The sequence below is a fragment of the Mugil cephalus genome, chromosome 20 (genome assembly GCF_022458985.1).
Source record: "Mugil cephalus isolate CIBA_MC_2020 chromosome 20, CIBA_Mcephalus_1.1, whole genome shotgun sequence".
NCBI lineage: Eukaryota > Metazoa > Chordata > Actinopteri > Mugiliformes > Mugilidae > Mugil > Mugil cephalus.
This window is the reverse complement of record NC_061789.1, coordinates 11,785,165-11,801,702: the sequence shown is the minus strand read 5'-3', so window position 1 is coordinate 11,801,702 and position 16,538 is coordinate 11,785,165. Positions and strand designations below refer to the sequence as shown.

At 43.2% G+C, this 16,538-nt stretch overlaps 2 protein-coding genes across 2 annotated transcripts; one reads left to right on the top strand and one right to left on the bottom strand.

The window, feature by feature from the left end:
• The first annotated feature begins 427 nt into the window (after nucleotides 1–427).
• On the top strand, nucleotides 428–6,417 carry si:dkeyp-113d7.1 (uncharacterized protein LOC407709 homolog). Its single transcript, XM_047571535.1, has 3 exons — nucleotides 428–668; nucleotides 2,881–3,573; nucleotides 4,255–6,417. Exons 2-3 carry the CDS (start codon nucleotides 3,106–3,108, stop codon nucleotides 5,380–5,382), a joined length of 1,596 nt encoding a protein of 531 aa, XP_047427491.1. The 5' UTR covers nucleotides 428–668; nucleotides 2,881–3,105; the 3' UTR covers nucleotides 5,383–6,417.
• Nucleotides 6,418–7,964: 1,547 nt separating this feature from the next.
• LOC124997655 (keratin, type I cytoskeletal 13-like) lies at nucleotides 7,965–12,637 on the bottom strand. The gene is made up of 8 exons (XM_047571543.1): nucleotides 12,078–12,637; nucleotides 11,023–11,105; nucleotides 10,331–10,487; nucleotides 8,979–9,140; nucleotides 8,774–8,899; nucleotides 8,538–8,612; nucleotides 8,307–8,452; nucleotides 7,965–8,206 (listed from the first exon to the last, which is right to left on the bottom strand). The coding sequence occupies exons 1-8, from the start codon at nucleotides 12,564–12,566 to the stop codon at nucleotides 8,134–8,136; spliced, it is 1,311 nt and encodes a 436-aa protein (XP_047427499.1). The 5' UTR covers nucleotides 12,567–12,637; the 3' UTR covers nucleotides 7,965–8,133.
• Nucleotides 12,638–16,538: the final 3,901 nt, after the last annotated feature.

Here is a 16,538-nt window from a genome sequence, read left to right as displayed (position 1 = left end):
TCGTATTTTTAAACTTTTCATTTAAGCTTTTGAATCACAGGTGCTTTTGACTGCTGATTCAAATTTTTTGCCTGTAGTTTAACCCTACAGGTCTTCTTCGTGTCACCTTTTACCTGTAGTTCTTCAATTTGTCCTGGACCTGGACGTGCTGACGTCACTGAACCGCTACTTGACCGAGCTGACCCGGCTAAGCGGGGCGCGTGCTGCTACTCTTCATTCATTCATTCATTCATTGATATTAATACACTGGCGCGTGGAGACAGAAGCACGAGCGGAGATCAGAAGGGGCGCGGGGTGACGACGGTGCTGATTTTGTAATCATGTAGCGAGCGCGTGCCCGATTCAAAGCCGTACCCACCTACCGCTGTTGTCATAGTTACCTACATACCCGCCTGAACGGGTATGTGCACGAGCGAGCAGGGAGGGAAGGAAGGAAGGAAAGAAAGGGGGAGAGAGAGAGAGAGTGAGAGAGAGGAAGGAGGGAGGAAAGGAAGGTAAGGAGGAGGGAGCAGAATTAGTCAGTGATAGAGAGGGGAGGAGAGGAGGAGAGGCGGCGGGTGTTCTGCCGAGGTGGACGTGGCGGGTCCGGCGGAGTTAGCTACGAGTCACGGGCAGCGGAGCCGAACCGAGGCGGACAGAGAGCCGGCCATGAACCGGACCACCCGCAGGTAACGGACCGCCGTCACCGCCAACCGACTCCGGTCGGCTGTGCAGAGCCGCTTTTTCTCTCCCTGCAGCCGCGTTGCTTCGCTCGGTTTCCGGATTTTAACGGGCTGCCGGACAGATAATGACCGTGAGTGCTGCTCTCGGCCGCCGCTCAGGATTTCATAATTTGCCCCAGTTGTGTTCTTTTGTGTCGGGGTGTCAGCCGCTCCCCGCTGCGCTCACTCAGCGTGCTAAATGCACAAAGTGTCCAGGACCGCGGAGGAGGCTAACCTACCGCTGCTCCCCCCGCTGCTGCCTCCCCTCCTCGCCTCACTCTCACTTTCTCCCCCATGCTAACACCAGCTAGCTGCGCTAGTTAGCTTAGCAGCCTCCAGTCGACGTTAGTGTGATAAACAAGATGGCCACTGGCTAGCCGCTAGCTAGCTAGACATGGCAGCTTGCCCCGTCTTTGTACGGCAGGAAAGCGGCTGTAAAGCGTCTCCACGTCTGTCAGCAGTGGTTTTCACACCGACTGCAACTGTCAGACAAAATAAAAGTTGTGTACTTGAAGCGGAGGATGATGTGTCACTGTGAGCCGACAGAAACATCCTCAGAGGAAGAAAAAAAAAAATCACCGCCAGATTGTAGCAGCGGTCCGTCAGTGAGGCTGCGTGGCGACTTGGAAGGCCACCTGAGGGCTGAGCGGACAGGTAACAGGGACCCAGGGGACGAGCCCGAGCACCAAGCTGCAGCTTTATGTCGACTCTGTGCAGTTTGTCACAGTGCGGCTCTTCTGAAAACTTTTCAACACGCGTGTTTGGGAGGCCGATACACGCGCACACACACTGAAAGTTGTTTGTGTCACATTAGCGTGTCTTGATTCTGCTTCCACTTTTCACAACAATCAACACGAGGTGTCAGGTAACGGGGTTGTCTACAGGATCCTGACAAAGAACAATGACAGTGAGATCAGAGTAAACAAACGAAGGATCGAAGTGTCTTTAAGAGTCTTCAATTTCGCGACAAACATCTTGCATGTTTCCTTGCCTCCAGTCAAGATAACCTCCAAAATTAAACATGTTAGAACTGATGTTTTAATTGATAAACTTTAGTTTCTGGCATCAACTTAGGCCCCTGAATTTGCCCTTGGACTTGAAGTTACTACACAATAACAGCACTTTTGCATCTTTGGTATAGTTTTGGGTCTCTCAAAAAGTTTTGTCCGTTGTATGTTTGAAACAGAACTGTATAAATTTCAAACAATAAATATTAACTGGGTGCACTGTTAATCTGAGGTGCACTTTACACTGCGATTGGTCTGAAATTCAGTCGTTAGTCATCCAGGTCTCAAAGCATCCGCACAGGCACAGAAAACTTCTCCTTAGACACCTTTTCTCTTTTCTGTTGTATTTATTTCAGTTAAGGTAATTGTCATTCAACATGTATCAGCTCCAATATGAGCTGCTCCCTTTGAATTACACAGAGAAACTTGCATGTATAAATGCTCCCTACAATGTGTTGATTTAACACAGAAGTATAAATCTCTGCTCCGGTGGCTCTATGGCCCCTTGAGTCTCTGGACCTGCTCTAAAACTCCTAGCAAATAAATCCAGGTCATGCTTTACTGAATATTGTTCGGTGAGGATGCTCTGACAAATGTGTGACCTAAATGTTGATTAACTGATGACTTGGTGTTTAACTCTAGGCCTGATTATCTTTGTTTAAAAAAACAAAATCTGCTCTCCACAAACGCTGGAAAACAGCAAACGTTTGTAGATCAAACAAAAAACCTTTATTTGTGACAAGGAGCCACATTAACTGAGAGCGCAAATCTTCAAAGAAAGCATGAATGAGTTGTTTTTGACCACTACCGTTTGTCAGATAAGTGACAGGTGGAGCTAATCTTGCCATCAGTGCTGTTAATCTGCTGCGAAAGAACAAAAAGTTTCGAGTTTGCCGTCTTGAAAACGAAAAAAAAAAGAGGTTTCGCTGAGAGAACGCGAAGAGATGTTATCACACACCTGATTTTTATGTCCTCTGCATTTAATCAGTTTAAACATGAGCATCATACCCCAACATGACAGGATCCCGACTATTGAATAAAGGTTTAAGTGCTCTGGATCGTGTTTGGTTTACTTGTGCCCGGGTTCTGAAGCTCCCTCTCATGTTGTCATGTCCACAGCAGCTGGTTGTCAAAATGTTGTTGACACGTCTGACATGTGTCTCGTATTTCAGGCTGGTCCCAGGCAGGTGTGGGTGCTGACGTCCAAGTGAACCTCCACATCATCATTGGATTTTTCTCGGGGATTCCCAAATCCCCGCAACCCCGCCTCTATCAGGACAACTCCTCTCAGCAGCAGGAGTGGGAGTGGAGGAAGGAGCTAGCGAGGAGGTGGAGGAGGAGGAGAGGAAGAAGCTGTACTTCCGGTGCGGTGAGAAGGATTAGCTCCGCCCCTCGCCATGACAGACTTGGAGACTGAGTGTCTGAGCCTCGGCTTGCCCCCCGAGTGCTGCTCTCCTCCGCCGCCTCTGGACCCCTCACTGCAGGTGGACTGTGGCGCGGGGCCCGCTGGTTCGGCCCCGACCCTCGCCCTCCTCTCCTCCGACTGCCCGACGCCCACGCTCAGCTCGCTCGCGGCAGAGATCGCCGAGCCGCTGGTGATGCTGCCGTGCGTGAAGACTGAGCCCGAGGACGGGGACCTGGAGCCCATCAGGACCGTGGATCTGTCGGAGATCCAGCCTCTATCCACCGCTGAGCTGGGCCAGGACCAGATCAAAATGGAGATCAGCGGCCTCGACTACATCAAGTCGGAGCATCACGGTCACCACTGCAACCACCACCTCGGCCCGTTTCATCAAAGCGACGTCACAGAGCTGGACTACAAGTCGCACTACGAGCCCAGCTCCGTGTTCGACTACATCTCACAGGTAAAGATGGATCCAAAACCAAAGCCCTTTTAAAATTCTGCTCATTGAAAGAAATCAGAGTCCGTTCACTCCTCAACTCAAATGTCATTTTGTTCAAACTTAAAATTCTTTCAGTCATGTGATGAGCAGCAGCATGTAAATTATCTTATCAGCTGTAATAAAACAAAAACAGACATATAGAGGGTTGATGTGTTTTTACGTGAACTCTCCTTTTAACATGCGGATTGTTTCTGTGTTCACCGCAGACGCTAAGTCTTCACCTGGTTCAGGTCTTAAGATCATTAACTGATGACTGAATCCGTTTAAATGACACCTGACATCTGAGCTTCATTTAAACGACTTAGTAGCACAAACATAGCGTCTGTACATCCAGCTCTGACTAGGGCTTGTTGAGTGAAGCGCTACAGTCCTTTTCTTTGAGAATATTCCAGTTATTGATTGATTTATTGGTTTGCAGAACAAGAGTAAACCTAAAACTAATATTAGAGATCAAAAAAACACCTTTAATGAAGTAAACAATGGATGAAAAACTACAACGTACCTGAACCAACTCCTCCATTAAGAGCTGGAAGACAGATTATGCATTAAATATTTATGTCTGATGCTTTGTTTGTTTTGGGGACACATGCTGATACTCGAGTCAAATCAAAGCAGATGTGGACTGATGTTTTCTGATTGCAGGTCACAGACACTCTGGAGTACATAAAGTCAGACCACCACGTGGATCTCCAGTGTTACTACGCCACAGAGCTGAGCTCACTTAAGACCGAGTACATCGAGTCCAACACCATGTCCACCCACCTGCAGCACAACGGACTCGAGTCCATCCACATGGCCGAGCTCCGCACCGAGCTCAACAAGCTGCGGCCCGACGCCCTGCTGATGGACAGCATGGGCAAGCTGGACCCCGAGTTTGGAAGCGGGGCGCTGTACGAGCTGCAGAACGCCGAGGAGGGGAAGACCTCCGCAGACGTAACGGCGGGTCAGGGGGGAGTAGGAAGCCTGGTGATTACAACCAAAACCCAGAGCCCGACGGTGAGGAAACCTCGCAACATGCAAGGGGAGAAACCGTTCTCTTGCACACAGTGTGGGAAAAACTTCAGCACTCTAGGAAACCTGAAAACCCACCAACGCATCCACACCGGCGAGCGGCCCTACACCTGCTCGCAGTGCGGCAAGAGCTTCGGCCAGGCGGGGAACCTGAAGCGACACCAGCTGATCCACACGGGCCAGAAGCCGTACGTGTGCGCCCACTGTCCCAAAGGCTTCACCAAGGCCGACGACCTGCGCTCACACCAGCGGCTGCACACCGGCGAGCGCCCCTTCATCTGCACCGCCTGCGGGAAGAGCTTTAGCCAGTCCAAGGAGCTCAAGGCCCACCAGCTGAGCCACACGGGCGAGCGGCCGTACTGCTGCCAGCACTGCGGCAAGAGCTTCACCAAGGAGACGAGCTACCGCAACCACATCCAGATCCACACGGGCGAGAAGCCGTTCACCTGCTCACAGTGCGGAAAGACTTTCAGCAACTCGGGCGTCTTAAAAACCCACGAGAAGATCCACTCGGGCGAGCGGCCGTTCGGCTGCACGCAGTGCGGCAAGAGCTTCGGACGCCTCGGCCATCTAAAGGCTCACCAGCAGATCCACACGGGGGAGCGGCCGTACGCCTGCCCCCAGTGTGGGAAGACTTTCAGCCAGTCAGGCCACCTCAAAGCACACGAGCAGATCCACAAAAGAGAGCGAGCGGACACTGCGAGCACCAGCAGCGACGGCGGCAGCAGCAGCAGCACAGTGGGCAGTGACAGCAGCTAGGACGAACTGAGAACCCTTTAACCTCCCGGAAAAACAAAGTATTATTCCTCTTTTTTTATAAATACTATATATGAATCTTTTCCTTATGAGTTTTTCTTACATTTTCATACCTTTTTGTGCTCTTTTACATTTTATCTGTGGGCAGAGTGGACTGACTGATTTGCTCTTATGCAAGTGTCTGTGTGTGTGTACACGTTATATACTGTGTGTCTGTGGGTGGGGGGGGGGGGCTGTAGATACTCTTTAAAATACCAGTACTTATTTTTGGAGTACTTATGAAACACAAGCACAAAAATGTCAGTGACCAAGTTTGAGTACTTCTTTTTGTATTTGCAGTTTTTTACTGAACAGACCAGCAGCTCCTGACAGAGCAGGACCCCAATCACTGATCAGTCAACAGGATGAACGCACATGTTATGTATTCAAAATACATAGATCAGAACTAACAGATGAGATGAAAGTATCGTTTCACCTTTCAGTCCGTTAAGATTAGAAATCAAAGTGTTAAAGTCAGCAGCCTGATCAGTAATCTGATTAGTTTGGCTGGTGTCTGGTGAACGGGGTCCAACATCAGGTTCCTCTCTTTGTGTTGATGAGAGTACTTCAGTACATGCGAGTACTTTCTACCAGTTTACTAGTATTTTACATGGAGGTGTGGGTACTGTACTGTTAAAATCTGATTCCACTTAGATATTTTTATTGACCAGTATTGACTGATGAGGACGCCGCAGGCGTCTTCTCATTGCTGACGATAATCAGAGGCCGTTCTTTTGTTTTGTAGCAGTGTTTAAATGATTCTCAGTTTTTCAGCTTCGTTGGGATCCAAAGGACCAAACTCATCAGCACAAAGGAACTCAACCCCTCACCCCCCAACCCCCCTGTCCAGATCGCTCACTGTGTAAATCTATTGATTATGTAATTCCTTAAAAAAAAAAATGTAATAAAACTAAAAAAAATAAATAAAACAACAGTGGGAAGGAGGAGGTGACGCAGCATCTTGTACTGGAAGAAGAATTATTAAAGAAACTAATGGCACATGCAGCTGTTTTCTTCTGATGTGTGTTGAACTGTTGATCTGCTCGACTTCTCTTTAGCAGACTGATAATAATCAGGAAACTTAACATTAGAAGAGACATCACAGAGGTAACTGCTGGCTTTATTTATTTAAGTTAAGTTTTCAAATGATTTTGACTTGTTTCTATGTTTATGATTGAAAACAATGATGGCAGCCATGGAAACGGCGCCTCCTTTCAGAACAACTGTTTGCAGAGGTCCCAGGTTCATTTGGTAAAAACGAACCGTCTGCTCTGGCTGAATGTAACCACAGCATCATCAGGTTTTATTATAATCATGTGGACATCTCAGCCTGATGGTGGCGCTGTTGTTCTGGTTCATCCTGAGGGCGACGTGACTCTTCTGCTCCTGGAGGCGCCTGAACCAAAAGAACCTGGACTCAGGTACGTTTTATAACTTTGAGCCAAATCTGAGAAGATCTGATTGAGTTTGTCTTTGTATCAGGTGACGTAAGGTTAAGAGGCAAAACTTAATGGAGTACTATTTCATCAAACCTGAGTGACTCGTGTTGATGTGGATCTAATCAACAGATTAATTTTCATTGGAGGAAACTCCCTGATTATTCTCAGTCTTAAAATAAACTCCAATTAAAATCCAGCTCTGAAAACGTTTAGAAATATCTGAAGTTGCTTTAAAAAATGTCGAGTATAAATGAAAATTGAGAAAAATATTTACACACGTACGCACTGAGGTAATAAAATATTCAGCTGCAAGAATATAACTGCACCGACCTCATATGATGTTGGCACCATGTGGTGTTTAACTATCTAGTGTGTACATTAAGATACAGTATTTAATAAATATTTAGTCATTAATTTTTTTTACCTGTTTCATTAATATGTTTAGACATTTTTGTTACATTTTATCATCACTACTTGAAGTGATGTTTTTATTATAGTAACACTTTCAGATACTAATAGAAGTTTTTTCTCTTTCTATTTTTGTCATGAGATTTCTTTTAGATATTTTAAAATATTTCTTGATCTACTTTTGCTTTATTTCCAGAAGATTAGTTTGTTTGTGTTTTATTTTATAGTTATATAAAATATGAATATTATTCAGTATTAATTATTATACTTTTTTTTTTTTTTACTTTATTATTAATAGTTTTTGGTAGAATTTAACGATAATGTTATTTCCAGACATGTTAAGTGTTGTTATTATGGTCTGTAGGTTTTATTAATATTTAAAGATATTAATATTTCTGGAACATTTCCAGTATTTTTTCATTGATCTGATTCTGGGATGTCTTTTCAGACATTATCAATAGTATTTTATCATTTTTGAGATATAATCACATTCCACTTATTTGATAAGTTATTTGATCAGTAGTGTTTACAACATTATATTTATTTTCCTTTTTATCTTATTTCTGTCAAATCTGAAAGAAACTTCAACCTCCAGTTAAATTAGAAAAACTTATATTTCTCATTTGTTTTGTTTTCACCCCAAAATTCATTCGTAAAGATTCAGTCTTCATAATCTTTAGTCATTAAGGCAGACACTTGTTGACTTTAGTTGAGTTTTATTTCTTGTTGGCAACGTAAAGTTAGAAATTCACACCGTGATGAAGATGAGAAAGGCTCTTCATCGGGTGGAGGTGTTCCCTGATCCCAGCATGCAGGAAGAGGGCAGACTTGACTCCATCTCCGGTCAGACAGACTTTTGTGATTGGTTTCAGATGGTCTCCTCAACGACCTTTGTGATGACAGTTTTTGTGGTTGTGGACGAGACTGAGACCGATGATGAGCTGTGAGAGAAAAATATGTTACTAACAGTCAGAGAGAAGTGAAAAACACACGGAACTTCACGGATGAACCCCCGACGTTGACCCTGCGAGCGGTTCTCACCCGATCCCCTCTCCGTCCAACAGCCTCCTGTACTCTGCGATCTCCATCTCCAGCCTGGTCTTGATGTCCAGCAGCACCTGGTATTCCTCCGACTGGCGCTCCAGGTCGGACTTCAGTAGCACCAGCTGCTCCTCCAGAGACGACACCTGCGCAGGTAGAGCTCAGTCTGAGTGCTCAGGGTCGAAGCGGCCGACAGACGTCAACAAACGATCAGAGAGCATCTCATCTCACCTGATTCTGGTATCCGTTCATCTGCATGCCGAAGCGGCTCTGGATTTCAGCCATGGAAGATTCAATAGACGCTTTCTGCAACGAGACAAGAGAGGTAGGTAGACGATGGAGGACGGCAAGATGAAAAAAAGCAGCTTCTTAAAAAAAAAGCTTCTTATTGTCTTAATATGTAGTGAAATCCTAGAGGAGTGTTGAGATGCAGAACGTGACATATTCCTGGTTTTAGTTTTTCTCACCATGCTGAGCTGAGACTGAAGCTCAATCTGCAGGGCCTGAAGCTGGCTCTTCACCTCCTTCACCTCGGTAGACGATGTCTTCAGCGTCATCTCTGTGCTTGCCACCTCCTGTGCAAGGACCTCCGACTAAGAGAGCGAGAGAGCGATTGCGTCAAAAAGGTCACAGGTTTTAGTTCAGCTCTTAAACACACTGTTGGTTCTGTACCTTGGACTGGAACCAGTTCTCCAGATCTCTGCGGCTCTTGGAGGCAACGGACTCGTAGTGCTCACGGATGTCCTCCATGATCTTGGTGAGGTCCGCCTGAGGAGCGGCGTCCACCTCCACGTTCACCTGTCCACTCATCTCAGTGCGCGTGGCCATCAGGTCCTGCATGGGGAGGAAGGACAACAAGACAGCATGACCTCTAGCCTCACTCATTACTTTGTGTGGCTCAATAACTAAGAATTAACATGGTAAAATGTATTAAAACTTGCGAACTACACTAAACAAAGTTGAATCATCGTTGTTGATTATGATATTCGTGCTAACTCTAGAATGCTATTTATTAATTAGTTATTTTAGCGTGTAAACTCAAGTAGGACTTTGCAGCTTAGCTATTAAGGAAGTAATTTAAGAGATTGATGCTAACTTAGCATGCTAAAATGTTACCATGAACATTAAGTTAATTTGTTACGTTCATGAGCTTTTAACCAGTTTTTAGCTTAACATACTGTATTTGGTATGTGTGTAATGTTTAGCATGTCAAAGTAGGATTAGCATGCAATCTCGAAGTATAACTCCGTTATTGATTTTAGTTTTATAACTTAATGTTAATGTTAGCTTGGGTATCCTTTTTAAAGTTCAGTATCACTCGCAAATTATGCTAGCTAACCATAGTCACCTTTATAGATTCATTATGTAGCATGCATTTAGTATGCTAGCATGTTGAGTTAGCATTAATATCAACACTTAAGTCATTCATGAACTGACATGTATTACGATATTAGTTAGGGGTGTCAAAATTAACGCGTTAATGCAGATTAATCCATAATCATGATAAAAAATCTGATAAAAAAAAAATTCATGCACAATGCACAATTCTGAACATTTGTTGTACTGTTTAAGGCGTTCAATAAACGTGTTAAGTGCATATATATTCACTTTTTTCTGAATGAAACGCGATTAATATTAAAAATGAATGCTATTTAATCGTGATTAATCAAAATGAATCCACGGCAACCCTGTGATTTTAATCGTTGACAGCACTAATACTAATATTAACTCAATTTGCGAACATATATGTATCTGCTGGAATTATATATTCGTGTCAACAGTGCAAACTAGCAAACTATTTATATTTTAACACATGCTAAAATACAATTAGTACATCTTTTCAAAGTAAAGTTAGCCATTGATACCAGTTTAAAAGCTCGCATACGAAAATGTTAATATTACTCGACTATTTCCTTCACATTTTATTTTAATAAAGACGTATTTATATTGGGAGATATTCTGTTGCAGGTTTTGGTGGATTTTTACTTCGGCGGCGAAGCCAGCGTCAGATTTGTGGTGGTTACCTCACTGTGGTTCCTCTTCATGGATTCCAGCTCATCTGTCAGGCTTTCGATCTGCATGCTCAGGTCAGTCTTGGCCACGCCCACTTCTCCCATCAGCATCTTCAGGCCAGCGATATCGGCCTCCACCGACTGACGCATGGACAGCTCGTTCTCAAACCTGCGGAGTTTATTACGGGGCGGAAAAGATGCCAAAATTACAGTCAATCGACGAGAAATCCAATCGAAGATTAAACAAAATCTGAAAAGACTTTTGTTAAAAGTTTAAAAAGTGGCTTAAATCACTATAGAGATGAATTTCATTTTGACTTTGACAAGCAAGCTGAGAAATAACGATGTTAAACAACATTAATTATTTTTTTTGGATGTTAAGACGTGTTTCTCCTGTACATCTCTGGTAACTTTTGTTTGTAAACCTGCTGCAGTTCAGCCTGCTGCCAGAAGGCGGAGCTGCTGCTCTTGGTAGAGGTTGCTCACATTAGAAACCATTCAGTCTCTCAGGTTGATCATTATTGATCTAATTATTGATCCATCTGGAGGTGTTTATTAGTGACTGACATTAAAGAAAGAAGAGGGGGAATAAGTACAAAGGAAGATTAAGTAGGAAAAACAATAATGAAGGAAGGAAAGTAAGACAATATATATATATTTATACTAAATAAATGGGTAAAAAAGTGAAAGTGAGGTTTACTGACTTGAGTCTGAAGTCGTCCTGAGCCAGACGGGCGTTGTCAATGTGCAGCATGACGGTACCTTTGGCAATGATGGCTTCCTGAATCTGATTAAACAAGAAGTAAAAAAATATATATATTGAATACTGAATATATATTGACTTATTGTCACTAAATCAATAACACAGACTAGTGTAAAGTACAAACAATGATGATTATATGTGGAAATTGATTTTAAAAAACTTATATAAGAAGGCAAATAAAAATGACAAAATTAAGAGAAATATGCAGTGTGTGTGCAGAAAATAAGATGGAAAACTGTTTTTGCAAATCATATAAAACATGCCTCTCAAATCAGTAACACCTTCCACACCCACCTCGTGGACCAATCACTGCAGCCTCTTTCATGACACAGAAAATATGTTTTGGGGAAAACCGCAGCTCATATTTCTCGCTGTACTTTGAATGTAAAACGAGACGTTTAAGAGTGTTCCCTCGTGGGTGTGGCACCTTGTCCTGGATCACTTACACACAGGTGTGGTTCACCCGAGACCTCCTTTCAAACCCTGAGAGCCCCGATTCTCTTCTCACTGCTATTCATATTTTTCAAATTGTACTACCAAATCAACAATGGGACTGAAAATAAACACACTTTTCTTCATTGCAGTGAGATTAGCTGTTTCTTTTTAATCTAATGTCATTGTTGAAAAGCCTAGGATGTTATAAATCATGATTTTAAAACATCGCAAATTGTTTGTTGCATTTTTAATTTGGAAAAAATTACAAAACACTACAAAATTATAGATTTTTTTAAATGTACTTGAAGAAGTATTCACTGAACTAAGAAAAATTTGTTCACTTGCGATTATTATTGACAGGTTATATGGCTATGGTGTCATTATTTTTAGAAAACAAAGTTTGTTTATTTTAATTTTTAAACAACTTCAGCTTTAACGCAAAACTGGCATCTTTCATTCTCCATACCTTTATTTAATGGCTTTTTTTGGCCAAGTTTTAAATACCGGCCCCACCCTCAACCTCTCCTGAACATCCTTTCCCATGATCCCCCATGTCATCACCTTTCCCTGCAGCTCTGCGATGGTGACAAAGAAGGCGCTGTAGTCTCTGGAGGCTGGGCCAGCCTTGTTCTCCACAAACTGCTTGATCTTCAGCTCCAGCTCGCCGTTGGACGTCTCCAGTGTTGCCACCTTGGCCAGGTAGGTGGCCAGACGGTCGTTCAGGTTCTGCATGGCGAATTTCTCGTTGCCGATGACGCTGTCGTCCATCCCTGCTCCTCCTCCGAAGCCAGCCCCGTATCCTGCACCTGCACCAAAGCCTGCACCACCTCCAAAACCTGCACCACCTCCAAAGCCTGCACCACCTCCAAAACCTGCACCACCACCGCCGGCAGAGAAGCTCCTGCTGGCTTGGGAGACCCTAACACCACCTCCTCCTGCCCCTCCTGTCATGCTGAAGGAGCTCATGCCTCTGCCGAGGGACGCTCCCCCAAAGCCACCACCGGACCTCATGGAGTTCCTTGAGGAGGAGGAGTACATCATAGTCGTCATGATGATGGAGTTGAAGTCGAGGAGGTGTCTGTCTGTCCGTCTTCTCCGGAGGAGGGCTAAAGGAGAGAAGTGAGAAGAGACAAATCGGTTGCTGCTTTTAAAGATGCTCTGGTGGGCTGGGCTGCAGGTGGTGCGTGGGTGGGGTCACCACTCCACACCCACAGATGCAACTCCCTAACCTACTCAAGTGCTGCAGGACACTTTTAAAGGTGTTTCTCATAGCATGCTGTTTTTTTTTTTTTTCATCTCTCTAAACAACACCTGTCAGGACATTTTAAAGTATTACTTATTATTGAAAAACATATATGCCATTATCACAGCTGTGTTTATATAGCTATTCAGGCATTGTCTACATTATATGGAGACCTAGAACGACCAAGTTTACAACTTTTAAAAAATTTATATTTCACTGCAAAAACAGCATTACTAGAAAGAAGCTAAATATTCTTATATTCAATCAATCAATTCTTAATTAATCAATTTAATCAAATCATCTTGTGTTAAGAAAAAAATCTGCCACATTATTTTGCTTGACAAAAATTCTTAAAATAAGAACCGAGTTCTTGTCTTTGAACAAAATATAAGGATTTTTTGCTGTCTTGAATTTTTTTTTTTTTTTGCAGTGCATCTTGAGCTAAAGAGAGCCCCTTCACTTTGCTTGATCATGCTTTATCAATTGGTTTGCTGCAGGTATGATGTTAGAGCAGAGAATATGGTTTTAGACTTAAGCTGCAAAATGATTTAGTGACACTATTTTCAGAAGCCTTACAAATCAATAACCGTAAATCTCTTGACCCCTCAGATTCATCTCGTCACCTTTTGGAGGGATCTGTGCCGTGAGTTGGGAAATCTCTGCACACGCTGAAGTTCTGGTACATGTCACACTTTCTGATTTTTACTTGACCTCTGTGTGCAGCGCCCCCTGCTGAGCAGTAGTTTTTTTTGCATGTCAAGAAATCGTCTGTTAAACAAAACAATCAGATTATTAATATGTGATATACATATAACACATAAAAATATGTGACAATTTGCAATAGCATATTATTTCATAATTAACAAAGGTTTCTCCAGTTGTTATTACAGTTAGGTGAATCATGTGCATATTTATCAAAAAATTAACTTCTGTCTCATATTTTTGTACATTAATAAGTAAGTATCTGCAGACTGGTGTGTTGGTGTGTACCTTAAGCATTAAATGGAGGAATTCAGAAATGGGTATAAACTATAGACCATAAAAGTGGAGATGCCCTCCCACCACCTCGAGCCCTTTGTGATATAACACTCACTGTCTGCATTGAATCACATGTTCTGCTGGTGCTGCAGTTTCCCTATAAGTACAAAGAGATCTCAGTAAAACGATGGTGGTGTCTCAAACGCCCCTGGCATTGAGTGCTCACCTGTCACTTGACAGCGTCATACTTTGTGTGCTCGATGTGGGAAAACGCCCCTGGCTCAGTTAGACTTGTGAGTTTGTTGTATTGCTATAGCGACCCTGACTATGAGCTCTAGTTTTACTTTTGAGCCACAACCCTCAGTTTAAAGGCTTTTGTTGTCATCCGCATCCTGTAACACAATGTCTTTATTAGAGACGCTTGTTGATTGATTTTATCGGAAAGGCCAATTACAGAGTAGAGCCAAGAGTTCACAGTCGCAGTCAAAGTTGACAAGTCACAACTGCCAAGATGAGATCATAAATCTCCACATGACGTCCCGGTTCAGGAAAGTAACGACTCCAATCCAGATAGTTGAGGACCAGTAAAAGAACACAGTCAAGAAAAACTAGTACCATCAAAACCTAGTAAGTTATTCATCTGCCAACACAGTCACGCCTTGGAGGTCATAAACCACTTCAGTAGTCCCAGCTGCCCTGGGGTAGACTGACGGAAACATGGCTGCCAATCCTACCAATGTCTCTCACACCACCACGCGATCATGGAGCAGTGGTGTTCACACTTGGAGCTAGGTGGACTAAGTGTCTCGCCTGAGGACACAATGGACGGACTAGGGATAGGGCGAAATCAAACTGCCGACCTTTCAAAGACCATGAACTCTAAAGCCAAAATAGATGAGAACAAATAACAAGGTCAAGATCAATAAAACATTCTCAAGACTAACATGTCCTAAGACTCCAAACTCCACCAAAAGTTTGCACGTCATATGCCACTATGAGACATTGAAGGTCCCAGAACAAGTCCCTAGAACAAAGTCAAGATTAGCAAGTCCTAAGAACACTGTCAAACCAACCCTTCACAAGCAAAGAACCAAAGCATGACTGTCGAGTGCCAAGATGACAGCGTGAGGCTTCACATCAAGTCCCAGGATTAGTTAAAGTTAAGTCAGGAAACAACTCCCCCGCCAACATAGACAAGAGTCAATTACAGAACAGAAACAAATAGCCAGGTAGGTGGCCGAACAAATCCCAAGAATACTGACAAGTCAAAATCAACAAGTCACACATGAAGTTAGAGGATGAGCCCATTAAGCTCCACCAGAAGTCCCAAGTCATAAATAACCAGTTCAAAGTAAATAACCAGGAAATTACAGTGACAGGTTTCAGCTTGACTCTTTATCTTATTAATTCTGCATGTTTTTATCTACTTTTAAAATGTATCAAGGAGTGCAGATGCATGATGCATTACGAGTTAATCTGCTCAGTTCGCACCAGAGCGGATGTGATTGACGGGATCTGCTGTCACATGTACAAACCCTGCAGCCAGCCCTGAAAGGTGGCAGTGATTTGTAGGCTTATCTGCCTCTGCATGCTCGAAGCAGGTATGTGAGTAATAATAGCTGCAAAATGAACTCTTGTAGCTGCAGGTTGAACCTCCAGCTCTGATCTCGACTTTAAACTGTCAACTCAGCTTAAATTAACTTCTAACCAAAAGTAGTCCTGTCATGTAATTTAACCCTCAGGCATCTGTTTAATTTAGACCGAAGAAGAAGCAAAATGATCTGATGATCATGACTGCAAAGTCCACATCAGACTCTCCTTCTGTTTTCATTCTGACCCTTTTCCACAGAGAAGAACAACTTCATCTTGTTCCTTGGTTGTCAAAGGAATGAAATGAAGAACCAATCTGCATAGGACAAATTTGACAACTTTTCTAACAAATGACACCCTAATATAGCAGAATGAATGGTTTTATTGTGTCATGGCTGAGAGATCAAAAAAAGTAGTTTTTCCCAGTTTTTCCCATTTTCCCATTGACTTCCCATAGAGGAAGTCAATGGGACAATTTGTCCGCTAAGGTTACAAGAGGGTAGCAAATTTTAAATCTGATGCTACACAAAAACTAGAAATGCAATCAAGTCAATATTTTAAACTATTTTGGTCATGGACTGATCTGGAAAAAATGCCACAGTCACCCTACATAGCATAGATTTTTTTATTTTTATTTTTTTTGTAAAAACAACAATGACTTCAAGTAATCAAACTGTCATTTAAAGGGCCAACTTTTTTTTGTGCGCCAAGGTTACAAGATGGTGGTAATTTTACATTTCAGTTTAGTTGCTACTGTTTTTGCTTTTGTGTGAAATGCACCGCCTGGTGGGAATTAAGCAAAAAGAGGAGCGTGGATGTGTCAGCAACGTGCTGTATGTGATCAGTTGGCATCCAGATTTGCGATATGCAAATCTTAATCAGACAGTATTTGGCTCAGCTCGACTCAGCGGCCTGGATGAGTGCCATCTGTGCCTTGCCCTTCAGCTGTTGTGATTACAGCTCTTTTATTCCTGGTGACTTCACTTTGTATCAAACTGTCAACATACCTGAAGTGAAACTTTAATTCTGTCAATCTCTTTCAAGTCACAGCAGAGACAACATAAGCCAGATATCCATACACGGCCTACCTCCACACCTTCCCACACCGCCCACTTTAAATTGCTATTTCCATTGCTAGAAGGTGGGTGGAACAAGGCCAAAGGGATACTTTTCTCTGTGCTTTTTAGTACGTCCTCTGTGGTCGGTCCGAA